The 16,753-nt window shown below is 45.6% G+C and overlaps 1 protein-coding gene across 9 annotated transcripts in view; it reads right to left on the bottom strand.

Annotated features, from left to right (window-relative positions):
- Window positions 1-16,753, bottom strand: part of LOC124140708 (ral GTPase-activating protein subunit alpha-1-like) — a 94,738-nt gene that overhangs the window by 37,335 nt on the left and 40,650 nt on the right. For 2 of the 9 annotated variants that reach the window (XM_046508403.2, XM_046508404.2), the window contains 11 exons: window positions 16,289-16,375; window positions 14,619-14,792; window positions 13,997-14,167; window positions 13,003-13,187; window positions 12,165-12,263; window positions 11,214-11,369; window positions 10,868-10,999; window positions 9,735-9,860; window positions 9,058-9,116; window positions 8,527-8,635; window positions 6,837-6,896 (listed from right to left, as the gene is read on the bottom strand). In XM_046508403.2, coding sequence (XP_046364359.2) covers window positions 6,837-6,896; window positions 8,527-8,635; window positions 9,058-9,116; window positions 9,735-9,860; window positions 10,868-10,999; window positions 11,214-11,369; window positions 12,165-12,263; window positions 13,003-13,187; window positions 13,997-14,167; window positions 14,619-14,792; window positions 16,289-16,375 — 1,358 coding nt within the window. Of the gene's footprint in view, window positions 1-6,836; window positions 6,897-8,526; window positions 8,636-9,057; window positions 9,117-9,734; window positions 9,861-10,867; window positions 11,000-11,213; window positions 11,370-12,164; window positions 12,264-13,002; window positions 13,188-13,996; window positions 14,168-14,618; window positions 14,805-16,288; window positions 16,376-16,753 lie in introns of all 9 variants that reach the window. The other 7 variants (XM_048403505.1, XM_048403506.1, XM_046508406.2 and 4 more) reach the window with 4 other exon arrangements.

Below are 16,753 nucleotides of genomic sequence, written 5' to 3'. Positions count from 1 at the left end.
TTTGTAGAATTTTCCTATTCGGAATATTCTATAAGTAATACGTTACCACTGTTATACCGAGGCTGTTGTCTCCCACAACTGCTGCTATAGCGAAATCTACCACAGAGATCTCAATTACCTCATGCAGCACGTGCGTAGCCACCTAGCTGCCATGTGACACCCTTCACTCTTGTCTCCTGCGAGAGCAAGTGCTCGGGGGACGGACGGGCGGGCAGCAGCCCAGTGGTAACGTATTACTTATAGAATATTCCGAATAGGAAAATTCTACAAATTACATTAAGTAATACGTTACCACTGTTATACCGAGGCTGACTACCACAGTAGGCGGTGGGGAGCACCTACAACCCGAATCCTGACTGCTAGCGTTCCTTCCTACCAGCGGAAGTAAACACCAAGGCGGAAGCACTCGATGCGCATGCACCTAGCTAGGCGTTACCCTATAGGAATACCAAAGCACTGTCAAGCGCATACCGTAAGGCTCAATCGTCATTGCCAAAACGATTGGTGACTCCAAACGGCCCCACTGGATAGGTATTTCATCGCCGCAGCGGATGAGAACACTGTATCCGCGTGAGCTTAATCTTAGATCAGGTTAAACAGTCGAAAAGAGGGAAATTAATTTCATTCAGACCGTATATCCCAGAGCAAGCCTACTTAAAGTATGCATTAGGCGCGTGACCTAATTCCAGTATTTGTAAGCATGCATCACAAGGTTGGGATACACGACAGACAATTAAAGACATAATTGTCAAAATACAAATAAGGACAAAGCACACAAAAAGCCGCCCTCACCTGTGGTGTGAGTGCGCTGGTTTGCGGGACCCCAACTCCTGTACCCACGGCAGTGGGAACATTGGAGTAGACCCAGATTGACCACCGTGCAAGGTCAGACGCCTGAGGAGTTCGGAATTGCGCTGGGCACACCCCTTAGGTGCCCGCTTGCGCCGCGATCCGCGGGCCAAGACGGTGCACACTCTCCACGACGGCATCAGCGACCTGTTTGAGGTAATGATTGGCAAAAACCGAGTCAGAACGCCAGTAACAACCTCGTAATATTCTGCGAACAGAGATATTCGAGTGTAGGGCAAATGTTGCCGCTAGCGCCCTGATCTCGTGCAGGTTTGACCCCGCTACCGGTAACCCCCGAGACCGGTACGCCAGATTGATGACAGAACGAAGCCACAACGCAATCGAGTTGCGAGGTATGTCAACCGTGCGATTAGGGTTACACGATATGAACAGACGGTCACGCCCTTGTCTACGTTCATTCGAAGCCTTAAGATAATACTTAAGGGCCCTAACCGGACACAGCGCTCTGTCCTCAGTATCAGCAGGATGTAAGATTTCTTTGAGTGATCTTACAGTGAATTCTCTCTCCGTTTGCCCGACTCTCTGATTCTTGGCGACGAAGCCCATGAGCTGGCCCAGGCGGACCGCTCCTTCGTCACCCCTATCGAATCGTACCTTGGCGACATCGAGTGCATGAATTTCGGATACACGTGCCGCCGTGGCAAAGGAGAGGAGAAATGCTGTTTTCCAAGTCACATGCCGGAACGAAGCACTATGCAAGGGTTCATACGGAGCTTCCGTAAGTGATTGCAACACTAGCCAAAGATCCCAGGCCGGTGCCCGAAGGCGGCCCTTCTTAAGATCGTGCTGTTTGAAACCCTTGATAATACCCCGTATCACCGGCTCTTTGGAGAGACTGGTACCCATAGCAACGTCCCGTACCGTAGCAACGGACGAGACATAGTTGGCAATGGAACCCCCGGAGAGTTTCCGGGTCTCTCGCAAGTGAGACATGAAACGAGCAATATCCTGCACAGATACCTTATCTGGCGAATGAATGTGATGTTTACAACACCACTTCGTGAAAATAACCCAACGTGCATTATACACCTTCTGGGTAGAATCACGATGCATACTAACGTATGCCCGAGACGCCCGGCGAGAAAAAACTTTACTCCTCAGACGCTCGGTGACAACATCCACGCGTGCAGATTGAACTGCCCTGCGTTTGGATGAAGCTGACGGGTGTGAGGGTGGATCAAGATCCGGTCTCACAGGCAGTGGAAGTGGCGACTGCGTGACCTGGGTCAGCAAGTCGGGGTACCACGATCTGTTCGGCCACATGGGCGCGATCAGTAACATTCGACAGCGAACTCCTCGGAGCCGGCTTAGAATGTGTGGTATCAACGCTGTCGGCGGGTAAGCATAAGCGACCAAGCCCGTCCAGTCTAACGCGAGAGCATCGTGATCGATGGCCCTCGGGACCGGGACTGGTGATACAAACAACGGGAGTTGATTGTTGAACCGCGTTGCGAACAGGTCGACCATCGGACGACCCAAACGTTCGCACAGCCACTGAAACACTACTGGGTTCAGCATCCACTCTGTGGGGCTCGGATCCTGAGGCCTCGATAGAGCATCGGCCAGTACGTTCCGCACACCTGGGATGTGACGGGCGCGTATCTGGCACGGGACACTGTCCACCAGAGCGTAAAACTCGAACGTGAGATCGAGTAGCGAGTGACTGTGGGTTCCCCCCAGTTTGTTCACATAGGACACTACCGTCGTGTTGTCGGTCGCCAGCATGAGCCGGGCGTCGACGAGACGATGCTTCCAGTGATTGACTGCGTTGATCACTGCCTTGAACTCGAGACAAGTGATGTGAAGACCTAGTTCGTCTAAGCACCACAGCCCCGAGCTCACCTCCCCCTCTAGATGGGCGCCCCAGCCCACTAGAGAGGCGTCTGTATACAGGGTCAACGTGGCCCGGTAGGGCCGCATAGAGACTCCTGATAAGACAATGTAAGGGACCGTCCACCACTCCAGATGCGGTCGGAGCCGATCCGGGAGGGCGACGGTCGCACTGTTCACCTCCGTTGCTAACAACTGGATTAAAAACCGTTGCAGCGGGCGGAGTTGGAGACGACCCCGTGCGGTGCAGTCCTGGGCTGATACAAGTAGCCCTAACAGCTGTTCCCAAAAGTGAACAGTCTGTTGCACCGCTAAGACTTTGGCAATCATCGCCTGAATTTTGTGCCACCGGTCTGGGGGGACAAAGAGGCGATGGGACACCGTGTTGAACCGACCTCCGATGAACAGCAAGTTCTGAGAAGGGGTTAACTCGCTCTTGGGGAGATTGATAATCCACCCAAATTGCTCCAAGAGCCGACGTGCGAAATCGAGATGGCGTGACAGGGTGTCCGTCATTCGATTTGCTACTAGCGAGTCGTCCAGGTACGCGAAGTACCGGACACCCCTCCTGTGGAGGAACCCCACTATGGGGGTGGTTAACCGGGTGAACAGCCAGGGAGCGGACGTGTGAATCATTCTGAGTTCGGCACTGTCCTACTTGGGAACGAGAAATATCCTGGAGTAAAACCCCGGTGTTATTTCTGGTAGAGCTAACTCCCGTACTGCCCCTTCTCCACCAACCTGCCGATGGCATCGGCGAGGATGGGAAGATCGGTTTCCGAATCGAAACCTGCCAACGGGGCAACGGTGAGCGGCGGATTCGCTTTGAGATCAAGCCGATAGCCGTACCGAATCGTGTTGACCACCCACGGGTCGTCGAACACTTGTTCCCAATTCTCCCAGTAAGTCTGGAGTCTGGCTCCCACTGGGGAAGGAGAGGGGGCCCTGACAGGTTGCGACAGGCGCAACTGTCCAGGGCCAAGTGACTCGGGTTCGCCTAAGGGCCAACCGAAGTTGGCGCTGTCGGCATACGAACCCCTCCAATGAGAGTCACCTGGAGGGGCCCTTGCCGTCCGTCGACGACTTGGGCTTCCCCCAGTTCCCCGTCTTCCCGCGAAAGGGCAGCTGATTGCCCATACCGGAGCCCTCAGGGCGGGGCTACTTCCCAGAGGAAGAAGAACCCGACCCCTTAGACCTACCGGCCGCAGCAGCCTGGGGCGCGCTCCGGTTAGGAGCGGCACCCAGGCGCCTATGCAGGGACCCAACAAGAGCAAGTGTGTGCCGAGAGTCCTCGGCAACGTACTCCAGGGAAGCATTTAAACTGAGCAGGCAGTTGTAAATGCGCTGGTCACGGTCCGTGGGAGAACCTTCGACCAGACGGGCCGCTGCAGCCAAGTAAGTGTCTCCGTGAGACATGGAGTGCCGAGCGAGGGCGTCCAGCTGGTGCAAGGTAGCTTGCGTTACCGTAGCAGCCGGTGGGGCACGGACACCCAACCGCTCAACATGGGCCTCTGCGGTAGGACCAGCCTCGGGAAAGGCAAGGTCATGTACCGGGAATAAACCCTTTCTCCACGACGTCGGAGGCAACGGGAGACCCCGACCGGAGGCCGCCGCGAAGGCGTTCTCCAAGGAAGGCTTGAAACCGCGCAGCAAGGTTGATGCGGGGAAAGCCGTGTCGGAAGACTCATCGTATACCTCGGAGGAACCCACAGTCGTGGATTCCCCGCGGTACCGGCCGGGGCATGTCCTCAAAGAGGTCATAAACCATGGCCACGCGGTCCTAAACCGATAGCGGGAGCAACGGTTCGGGGGAAGGACCGGTGACCACGGGAGCCGCCGCCGTACCGGTGGACCCCGCGTCCGACCCCGCGGCCACCGAAGTGGCCGGGGACGGAACAGCCAGCGGCCTATCCTGAGATAAGGCCGCCAGCTTGGAGTCCACAAGTTATGCAAGTAATGCAGCGACGGAATCCCCGGACAGCACACGGGCCGCCAAGAGATCCGCCGCTTTACCGGTGGACCCCGCGTCCGACCCCGCGGCCACCGAAGAGGCCGGGGACGGAACAGCCAGCGGCCTATCTTGCGATAAGGCCGCCAGCTTGGAATCCACAAGTTTCGACAACAATGCGGCGACGGAATCCCCAGACAGCCCGAGGGCCGCAAGGGGATCCGCCGCAGCCGAGGAGGTGGTACCCGCACGGGGACCCCGACCGGACGAACCGGCCACCACAGGGGTGGAGACGGACTGTACGTACAGCCGGTACCGCTCAAAATCCGCAGGCCCCAGACCTTCGCACAGGATGCACCGGGTGTCCCCGCAAGGAACCCTGCACCGCGGGCAACGATCGTGGGGATCCCGGGACGACAAAAACTTTCTGCACACCCCATAACTCCGAGGAGCAGGGGTAGAGGGGGTGGATACTGGGGACATATCCATGTCAGACATTGATTGTTTGCTATAAACAAAGAACAAAACATGGTTACAACGCACGCACCACAATGATTCACAAACGAACATTTTCACAAGAAAATAAACGAGCAATGTGAACATATAACATACACATATAACTTTTATTAAAGAAATAAGTTATGTTAACCCCCAAAACATACAAGAACAGGGGAAACGTAAAACACAACGTGCATACGCGAACCCCGCAAGTATATAGAAAAAAGGGCGGGAAAAAATTTCCGTTTGGCGGGAAATTTATAACCAAGCGTAGCTACCGCAACGCCCCATAAAAGCACAGTTTATTAGAGAATAAACTATAATAAATATCACCAAATCTTCAAGGAACGCTTCAGCAGGAGAAAACACGTCTTGCTAAGCAGACGAAGGAGACAAGAGTGAAGGGTGTCACATGGCAGCTAGGTGGCTACGCACGTGCTGCATGAGGTAATTGAGATCTCTGTGGTAGATTTCGCTATAGCAGCAGTTGTGGGAGACAACAGCCTCGGTATAACAGTGGTAACGTATTACTTAATGTAATTAAAGCCGCATTGGTTCCAGCAGTTCTGAGAAGATGTTTACCATGGAAACCAGACACCGGATGACAAACGCCAGACAAAAAAGGCCATGACATAAGCTCACTTGACTTTCAGTCGGGTAAGCTGATAATATGTATTAACCTTTGGTCTGAAATATACCATGTGGACAGACAAGGTACCATTGTATGTGTTCTACTGGGGCTAAGTGATGTTTGAATGTTGAAACTCTGGATCCACAGTTCTACATATGGAAGGGGAAGACAACAAGAGATCTCTCGCCATCTTGTACAATACCCCCTGGGGATTATGGTACATCACGTTTGTTGTAAGAACCAACCCATGAGAATTATGTCATCACACCCAACTGACATGGATTATTTCCTGTTTATATTCACCGTAGTTTGCTGGAGTTTTTCAAACTGGCATGACACAACACTCACTCTCTGGTGTACTACTTCTGCAACAGTGTAGGTGCATTGCTGGGTGGTGGGTGTGCACAAGAACATTTCAGAAATTTCCACAAGTCCCTGTCAGCACGTGAGCCTTTATTCATAAGATCTTATCGTACCCAACGAAGGCACACACTGTCAAATAGTGTGGTATTCAAAAGGATATTTATAATTACAAAGAATATAGCTATCATTTTGTAAGAAACCTCATACACATCAGATGACGGAATCTTAATGTCGTGTCAGGTGCTTATCACATCACAACTGGGAGTCCTGTGACGGTCACAAGGCAGATTTAATACGTCTGATTAAATTAATTCTCCGAAATTAAGTCTTGAAACTTGTGAACTCATAATTATTAATTTGTACGTTTGTCACCAACAAGCGAGTGTGTGTGCTGGATTTAATGAACTGGATGTTCGTGTACATAACCTCGACCCTGGGTTGTGTACAATACAATACCATTCAGCTCCTAAACTCCCATACACACTGCTAGTGACACACGCAACTCATAACACAACACAGGCTCTTAACTCATCAACAAATTACTTCCATAACTTGGAACCAAAACAGTTGTGTATACAATGTAACTGTTGGCGTGCAGGTATTGCTATAGAGAAGGAGAAGCTTGACTGTGCTGTTGATGTCATGCAATGAATGACACGGAGTCGGTGCAGCGTGGACGGGGAGGAGAGATGTTACCTTGCTATTCACATCACTCTTTTGATGGTAGCCTTTTGACACGTGTGGTTTGTCACACTCCTGAAGAAATTACTGCAGTGTCTTTAATGTTCACAATACATGGGACACAACTGTAGGAGGCTAGTTTCTGTATAGTTGCGTTTAGAAATACATAGTTATGATAAAGTAACAATAAACCACTGTAAAAGTGTACACTTTTAAAATAAGCCAAATAAATACATCCATGATAGCTGGTAAGGAGGCCATTTACAGAAAATTAGAGTATCATTCAGTTCAATCAGCTTTCAACAAAACATTACATGCCACATTTTGATGACACACTTAAATGAAAGCTTATTTATTCATAAATCAACTTGGAGAGAAATAAATAAATTGAAAGTTCAACAGGAGAGTACAGGTATCAGATTCAGATTCACTTTATGCTTTGAAAAGCACTGTATCAACAATGCCTATCATGCACACACGTTACTGTCACAGTACACGTACAGCAAACAGCACCCAGCAAAGTCGACCCTGTTTTCTGTGAAACAACATGCTGGGATGGAACTTAACACTCATCCATAGGTCCGAATCTCGAAGGTAATTACCTCAGGCTGATAAAATCATAATTCTACTGGACAGTAGGGCCTGTAAGTTTTTTTACACACGCTGTAAATTCTCTATCATTCTCTCAGATTATGTAAAATCGCTGCTCCAGACATTTGGCACAATTTTCTCGTCTTTCGCTTTCTTGTACTGAATAATGTACAGAATTTCCGAATTCACTCGCTAAATATTCAAAATAGTCTTAATATCTGAATATATTTATGGCACATTAAAGATTGGAATTTGTAAGTATTCTTATTTTAAATGACTAGTAACCTTTTTCAGGGCTTGTGGGCTTGTTTGGTTTTTTTAGTTTATTTCCATCATTGAACATGTCTTCTTCTAGATGCTATATAAAAGAATTAAAGGTCTCATTGTTTATCAAAACAATTTCTGCCCATGGATGGGAAAATCATTTGATAATGGATTGTGATTAGTTGTCGGTAAATCCAAGTTTTGCAAATTGAAAGGGTGGACCTGTTATTTTTACAACTGTCCCAATACAAGCAAATATTTCAATGAAACATTTTTGTTCTTCAAATATAGTTAAAGTTATCTGCAGTTTGAGAAAACTGAAGGACCAATATTAGCTTGATCATAGTGTCAAAAAATATTTGTATTGAGTTTTCGTGTTGAAGAGGTTTCATTGTAGTTTCCCCATAGAGATCAAAATGTTATTTATCTAGGTAGTCCACAGACTGAATAGTATAGTTAAGTCCTAACTTTCCAGGACCCTATGCATGAAACCACATATAATACCAAAATGTCTACCACCCACATGTTTTTTAACATGACATCAGGGCCCACTTGCACAAAGCAACCTTAGCACTAAGACTACTGTAAACCTATGTTAAAGTATGGGAGTTACGATCATTTTAGCGCTAAGAGCACTTTGTGCATATGGATCCTGAAAAACAGGTACTTAAAGAAGAGACCCACCTCACGAAGTATGGATGAAAAAGATGCTACAGGACCCACCTGTCACTGTGCTACGTGTGCCTGAAATTGTGTTTGTGACACAGACTTATGCCAGAACTTGATATGATAGATAAACGATGCATAGTTAGTCTTGAACCGCAGACAACAGGTGAGGAGTCAGGGTTACCTTTAACGCAGTGAGCAGGACCTGGACTCCTTCCTTCACCTTGGAGTGCTGGGTGCCGTGGGTGAGCTCCTCATACAGGTATATTCCAACACTACTGACAGCGATACATCTGAAACACAAGCAACATATCATTACTGATCGGAGATATCTGGAGAAAGTGGATAAACTTTGCTTTAGTTTTTAGCGAAATGATTTCCCTAATAGTTCGGAAACATGGTACTGGTTATTTCACATCAATCTAAATCTCTGGGTGCCATTGTACAAAACAACCATGGCGCTACGACAGTCATAAGTCTATTTCAAGGTATGGGAGTCACCATGACCTTAGCTCTAAGATCACTTTGTACAACGGCTCCTTGATGAGAACAGTAGTGAAATCAAAATTAAAATGAAACAGCAGTATATAGTTCTACATTTTAAAAGTAGGACATTTTTGTCCTGCAGTGAAATGGAGTGATGAGGGTTGACACAAGTGACAACAATAATACTGCAGCTATACAACATCCTGTTTCAAAGTAAACCTGGCCTCACCTGGCCAGACCAGCTGGCTCTCTCTTTCCTGCCTTCAACAATAAATTAACAACCGTATCCTGAAACAGAGCAACACAAGTTACTTGCATCCCCGAGATATCCAAGTGTCACACTTATGTAACAGGGATGAATTCAGTGACATTATGTTGTGTACATAAATGCATAACTAAACATTTTATTCTCATTTCAGGTTCTTATGATCTGGTAGACGACCTGTTTATTTATTTATTTATTTATTTATTTATATATATATAAAAGTTACAATTAGTTATCAGTCTGGCTGCCTCTTGTTTTTATGTTTACTGCACAGTTCTGAGTCCAACATTTAACTTCACTTTAAGGGTACAAGGAAGCGCTGTACACTTCTACATTGCAAATGACTTATCTCATTTTTTTCCACAGCATGTATTGTTTCATAAATAAAGGACTACAATAAACTACTGTATGTAGTATCATGAACATGATAAAGTATTTGAGAAAGTGAAATATCAATGTACTGTTCTTACCATTGTACTTCTTGCACCTCCTATGGTGTAATCACTTTTGTTATTCATCATATTTTTCCGAATCTTTTGTTGTTTTAATATTCAAATTCAGAATGCAAGTTGCTTTGAAGAGTAATCTGTTTAGTGTGGAATTCTTCATGGAAACTGTTTTGGTTTTTGTCTTGAACTCACCTTCATTTCATTACACTTTAAAACAGAAATATCTACAGAGTTTGGCTTTAAAACTGGCAACTCCAGGAAATGATTAGGAAAGCACAACAGAGCACCAAGCACAGACACAGCCTCAGAACGTGGGGGCTGAAAGTACACACAGATCCACAATGTTAGGAAATGTCCTAATATACATTTTTCATAATAAAATCAGAGACGTAAACACCAGTAATGATTGAGGTTTTCCGCCGCTTTTAACAATATTCTAGCAATATCATGGAGGGGACACCAATAAACGGACATCACACATTGTACCCATGTGGGAAATCAAACCCAGGTATTTGACATGACGAGCAAACACTTTAACCACCAGGCTACCCCACTGCCCCTCACACCAGTCATGTTAGGACATTATTGATATATATACTTCATAATGAAATCTGTGATTTGCCATTTTCTAAATTAATCAGAGCCTTGGATACTTGGGACTACTTTATTTATGTCTAGGGATCCGACAGGCTGTGAATCGTGGATTTGAAGCCTTAATCAGGTAAGGGACACAATCCTGCACAATGGACTGTAGCACCATAAGACTACTGAAACACCTGTGCACCCAGTGTTTCATGTGTTGCAAAGATTTCAGTGTTTAAACACAGGCTGCAATAACATGCCCTGTACAGGCAACCTATTCATCTTGACGACACTTATTTTGTGAACACGTCGCTGCAGTTCTAGCAGTTGGGCACATGTTTGTTTGTTGTTAAAAGCCACACTTAGCAATATTTGAGCTATATGACAACAGCCTCTAAATAATCAAGTGTGGACCAGATAATTAAGTGATCAATATTGTGAGCAACGATCCACATCGTCGGGGTGTGAGGACATCCATTTGATCGCTTCTTACAACCAGCATAGGTTGCTAGGGACCAATGTATACACGATGTGAGTGTGTAAATTTGGCTTTACGCTGCTTTTAGCAATATTCAAGGAATATCACGGCAGGGGACACCAACAAGGACTTCACACATTGTACCCATGTGGAGAATCGAAACCAGGTCTCGGTGTGACGAGCGAACACCTTAACCACTAGGCTACCCCATCACCCAATTCTAAGCCGGAACCTGCACAGGGAGATGCACATGGGAACAACTCACCGCTTTAACATCAACAGCTGAAATGATGGTCCCTGCTGCATGTACAAAATCCATCATGAGCAGTAGGTTCCCGGGAAGTGGAAGAGAAAAATACTTGGGTCCGCTATTTCGTACCAACACATTTATTACATCCTGAAAAGAAACCTTAAAACAATCAACCAAATACAATCTGACTTGTAACATATAAATAAATAACAAATGTAACTTTATATTACAGGTAATGGACAATTAACATCAGATTTCACCCTTTTCTTTCTTTCCTTTCTTCAACCAAGGCAATCTGGGGAACACGGCGTGACCCGACTTACGTGGGAGGGAGGGGAGGTTGGGGGAGCGGGGTACTGACCTGGTCAACAGCCACCAGCCCGTGGTGCAGCACATAGTAGAAGTGGGACAAGATCTCCTGGGATGGCGTCACATCGTGATGGCGGACCAACATCTGACAGATCAGCTGATAGGCCAGCAACTTGCCCTTCTTGTACTTGTTGTTCAGAGTAAGGCACTGAAACACAGGCAATGAACACTCATGTCAATGGCCAGGATGATATGCAAAACAGGTTTGGCTAATCTCATCGTGTGGTTAATACAGTCAAACTCCACATTCTAGAACCTAGTGGGATTGTATTCCAGACAAAGAGGCATGAACATCCAGGCAGATCAAGTAACAGTATTATAGATACTCACAATACGATTGCATACACAAAGAATGAAGAGCCCAGCATGTTTATGCAATGATTAATTGAAATGTATTTCGTCGGCAAAAATCAATAACAATTGGGACAAATTATTTAGCATGTACATGTCCCTCATTAGGCATAGCAGCAATCACTATTAAGCCTGTCCACTTCACAAAAACAACAAGTGCCACTCTCACCTCAACCTTGTTAATTCATAGCTTTGAGTTTGCATCTCGAATGCGAGAAAAGCAAGCAAATATATAAGTTCGGGATATTGATACATTTGAGATACCAGGGTTCGATACATTGAGGTTCGACTATACATTGATTACACAGTAACAGTAAGTACAGATCTACTGAAATAGACCCTACTACAACATACTTAAGGAGAGATTTTATGGTGTAATCCTTTGCTTTGGCATGTTTTGGGCATGATATATTTATGTGATATACATCTGAATAACGATGATATACAGGAAACAATCGAGCAAGATCAACTTTCTGAATGGAACTCTAATCGCCCAAGCTGGAGAAGCGCATCTTTTACATGAAGTAAACCATGGTTACTGGGGTAATGATGGTTTCCCTCTCTGACATCCAGTGCGTGTCACCCAACTTACCTCAAACAACCATGTAGCGAAGATGTGGTGGGGTGGTATCAACTCTGGCGGGGGTGGGGAGGAGGTATTGTCCTGAGTCACACCCAGGTTTTCACGCATCTGACGAGAACATTGTCACAGGGTCACAACCAGTTGTTACGGAATCATGATCATAATCAAAGTTTTTTCATGATTTTTGACAAAATTACTGTTAACAATACTACTACTCTATCGCAATATGAGAAAAGACCGTATATTTACATTTGAGGCCTATGAAGCATATACTACTCAGAAACACATGCTTTATACTGTTAATGATTGCATCATAACAGATCCTTACATTTTTTTAAATGTTGCAGTAGCTTGTAAATAGACACACAGCTGGGAGATTCGTCGTTGTTTTCAACCCACAACGTAACAGTAACAATGTTGGTATCTATTCAGGACACTATCAGAGTTACCTCCCTTAGTTTATCAACAAATTTCCCACAATCCAACTTAACCTTGGACATGTCAGATGTGTTCAGCTTTGATCATGTTGACATTAGACCAATCAGGAGAGGAAGTATATATTGTGACGTAAACAAGGCAAAGGTCTTCATTGTACTCATGCGATACTATGTGTAAGAGAGTGAACTTTGTTTTATCTCACAGGTAGCAATATTCCAGCTATGTCAAGGCCGCCTACAAATAGTCCATGTGGGTCAGTCAGTGCCAGCAATGACCTACAGTGTCGGGTACAATGACACATCCTCAGCCTCAGCCTCAGCCTCAGCAGGTGGCTTCTGTGACAAGCAGGAGTACTGGGGACCTAATGTGCCATGGTAATGACTGCGAGATGGTTAGAAGACTGCCTCACCCTTATGAGCGTCTCGGCCAGATCACATAGATAGTCGAAGACGTATTCGTGTATAACAGGGTCCTGTATCTGGTTGACATCCCCAAGGCATCCCAGCATCCTCCGCCACAACACCACTGCGACATCTGGCATCCAGCCAGACATAGCGCCACCTGCCATCACACTCTTAAACTCATTCAGGGAATCTGAAACACGGAGGTAGTGTGTATTGACACATGTACATCAGCATTGTCTTGTTAATTTGGACACGGTGATACCAGGTGACAGTCACCAACACAGGAATGCTGTCTATCATTATACTCTTCAACACCCACGCCACCTTTTAATTTAGTCACAAACTGAATTTCAACAAATTCCTTCCTGACACATCAGCAGTATTCCAAGACAATGTTACTACAGCCGGCAAAACACAGCATAGTGTACCAGGGCTTCACAAATAAGCTGGTCTACTGAACGTTGACCAAAAAATCCTAAACACAAGTTGTCCCAGTGGCTAAATAAATATGTGGCATGTCAATCTCCTCCTTATTATTTCATTGACAGATTAATTGATACAAAACTGATGAAAAAGATGACAATTACTGAGTTTAACCATGGTTTAACATGAATTAATAGGTGTGGGTGTCAGTGTTTTGTGTAGGAGTGGGTGTGAGTGTAAGTGTGAGTGTGAGTGTGAGTGTGAGTGTGAGTGCTTGTGTGAGTGCTTGTGTGGGTGTCAAGTGTTTGTGTGGGCGTTGTACTTGTAGCGGGTGTGTGGGGGGAGGGGGCATGGGCATGGGCGTGGGTGCAAGTGTGGGTGTGTTGATGATGGGTGTTGGGAGTTTGTGTGTGGGCGTGGGCGTGGGCGTGGGCGTGGGCTTGGGTGTTGGTGTGGGTGTTGGTGTGGATGTAGGTGTGGATGTGGGTGTTCAGCAGAGGGTTATATCTCAAAGTGACAAAGTTACCAGTATACAACAAGGTGTAACTAGAGGTTGCCATGTCAGGTGTTGGTTACCTCGACTGAGGGAGGTGTCTTCAGGTCCTGCCACCATGTCGATGTGGAGACTATCACGGTCAGGTGTGGGGCTGTCTTTATGCTGGCTGTCTGAGATCAACTCCACGGAAGGTGATGGCGTTCGAGAGCCAGACTTGGACCGCACTGACACAGGTGAGGGTGTTCTTGATGCTGGATGTGACAAAGCATACCATATACAACATATTGTAAGAATAGACAGCTACATACAGGATTCACCAAATCCTGTTCCAGCTACACGATCTGCTCTAAAAAAAACATCCCAGTAATATGAATCACCCTGCAAATAACAAACTAGGCTTACAGTTGTCAGTGTCAAGTATGGCGCAATGGATGAAAATATTTTCGTTTTCAAAGCTAATTTTCACTACTAATTAGTGTTTGGTGTAACAGTTTGGTGTAACAGTTTGTTAAAGCAAACATTTTAAGGTATGAATCAATATTTTCTACTTTGTGTAGGACTGTGATCAATACTTGTATCGAGAAGTAAAATATTGCGATCCACCGATCATCCCACCACTATAATCTATCACTATATAATCTTAGTGTGAAACAAGATGTAGGTACAACATGAACAACCGGATGTGACAAGTTGCAAACTTACGCCGCACTACTGTCTCTGAGTCCGACTTCTCCAGACTGATGCTATCGGCGCTGAGATCAGAGTGTCCGTTCTCCTGACTGAAGTTGCTGAAGCCGCTGGCCACACTGGCTAGTTCCGCTGTACACGTGGCTGTGATGTCTGCCACCTCGTGGTCCTCTATGGCAGCCGAAGCTCCTGAAAGGGAGACTGAATCATAAAAAGCATTTAAAGTCACTGTTAATACTGTGAACCTTCAAAAGTACAACTGTGACAAACTGATTTCTAGCACATCCTAGGCTTCAAACAACATGCACTGGGGTCCTCCTTCCTGCTCCTTGCTGATGAATGTAACCATTAATCTAGACAAGTAAACAGAGTCTCACAGAGAACATCAGGTACATGACATGGCTCGAAGCAGTCAATGTCAAAAGTAAGCTACAGGAGAGTTACAATTTCCTATTTCACAAAAGTTTGGCTACATACTAGTGTTACTTGGCTTGTGCTGAGAAACACAAGCTGTTTTCCCTCCATGAATTCATCAAAGTTTGTGACTTGGCAGATAAAACTCACATTGGTCAATATATGGTAACTATTATCACTGCAACCTGCACTGTTTAAAAAAACCCAGATAACCGAAGCCCCATAACCAAGATGTCATTATCTTCTTAAAAAAAAAACAGCACGAGATATTGAAAACAAAATACTCAAACCTCATGTTAATATTATCTTCTTAATATGACATTCAATAGAAGTAAATTATGGTCCTTGTGCTGCCACGCCCATTTTTGTAGGACCATGATCTGGAAGAAACTGATGGCCTAACACTACAGCTGTTGTCCTCACTGCTGTGAAGACGACCACAATCACATTGAGCAGCTACAGGCTAGACACCTCCTACACAGATATTGCACTCAGAGAACAGACAGGTCAGACAAACCTCTGTATGTCTTATCACTGATGATATTACTCTTAAGGCTAAGGCTTTAATTTTTGTGTCATTATTAAAGATAAATCCGTAGAGGGGACCAACATATTTCTTGTACATCATCTTCTTATCATAAAGTGCACAGGGGGACCCTGGTTCGATTCCCGACATGGGTACAATGTATGAAGCCCGTTTGTGGTGTCCCCTGCCGTGATATTGCTTTAATATTGCTAAAAGCGTTGTAAAACCTCACTCACTCACTCGCTCATAAAGTGCACAGGAGTTGAAACAAACAATGCACGATTATTTAACCAAAGGAACCGACTGAATCCGGCCTAATGCCACTTCAGAATACACAAGCTTCAGTGAGTGAGTGAGTGAGTGAGTGAGTGAGTGAGTGAGTGAGTATGATTTTACGCCGCTTTTAGCAATATTCAAGCAATATCACGGCGGGGGACACCAGAAATGGGCTTCACACATTGTACCCATGTCGGGAATCGAACCCGGGTCTTCGGTGTGACGAGCGAACGCTTTAACCACTAGGCTACCTGACCGCCCCCACAAGCTTCAGATTGATATGAACACTTAAGGGTTACCTGATCCCTTACCAGTGAAATTGAAGAGCCAGATATAGGCAAAATAGGCAAAGGAGACTTATATTACTCAATAATGAAAAAACCCTCCCAGCAATCTGAAGCAAAGCTAAGAAACAGTGACAATGAACCCTGGTGTGTCTGTGTCCATCTGTCCTCGTCTGACGACATACCTATAGGGTCTGCGCCCCCACCATTACCTGGGGCCGCACATGCTGTTATGCTGGACTTCCTGCTAGACTCACTAGTAAAGCTGGCTCCTGATGGCGTCAGTCAGACACAGCAGGCAGGCAGGCAGGCAAACACATGCAGGAACAAAAACAGGAGAAGAAATGCTAGTCAGTTAGTCACTAACCATTTCAATATCTTGCTTTGGAAACATGTCATATTTCAACTCTCTCTAACATGTCTAAGGTCATGGGGCCTTCGTATGTTGATAATTGTGAAACTGTGATTACAATTACAAAACAATCATCACACTGCCAATCTGAGTTATTTCATAACTCTGTATTATTTAGGTTCTTTCACAAAGAAATACATGTATGTATTTACAAAATGTGTATTTGAAAAGGTGACATAAAAAGAAAGCGTTATTGAAGAGACAGATAAGAATACTGTGTATACAAGCAGAACTCTAA

The sequence above is a fragment of the Haliotis rufescens genome, unplaced genomic scaffold, assembly GCF_023055435.1.
Source record: "Haliotis rufescens isolate VD_foot unplaced genomic scaffold, xgHalRufe1.0.p SCAF_3, whole genome shotgun sequence".
In the NCBI taxonomy this organism is placed as follows: Eukaryota; Metazoa; Mollusca; class Gastropoda; order Lepetellida; family Haliotidae; genus Haliotis; species Haliotis rufescens.
Note: the sequence above shows the minus strand (reverse complement) of the source record. Positions and strands in the feature narration are given on the sequence as shown.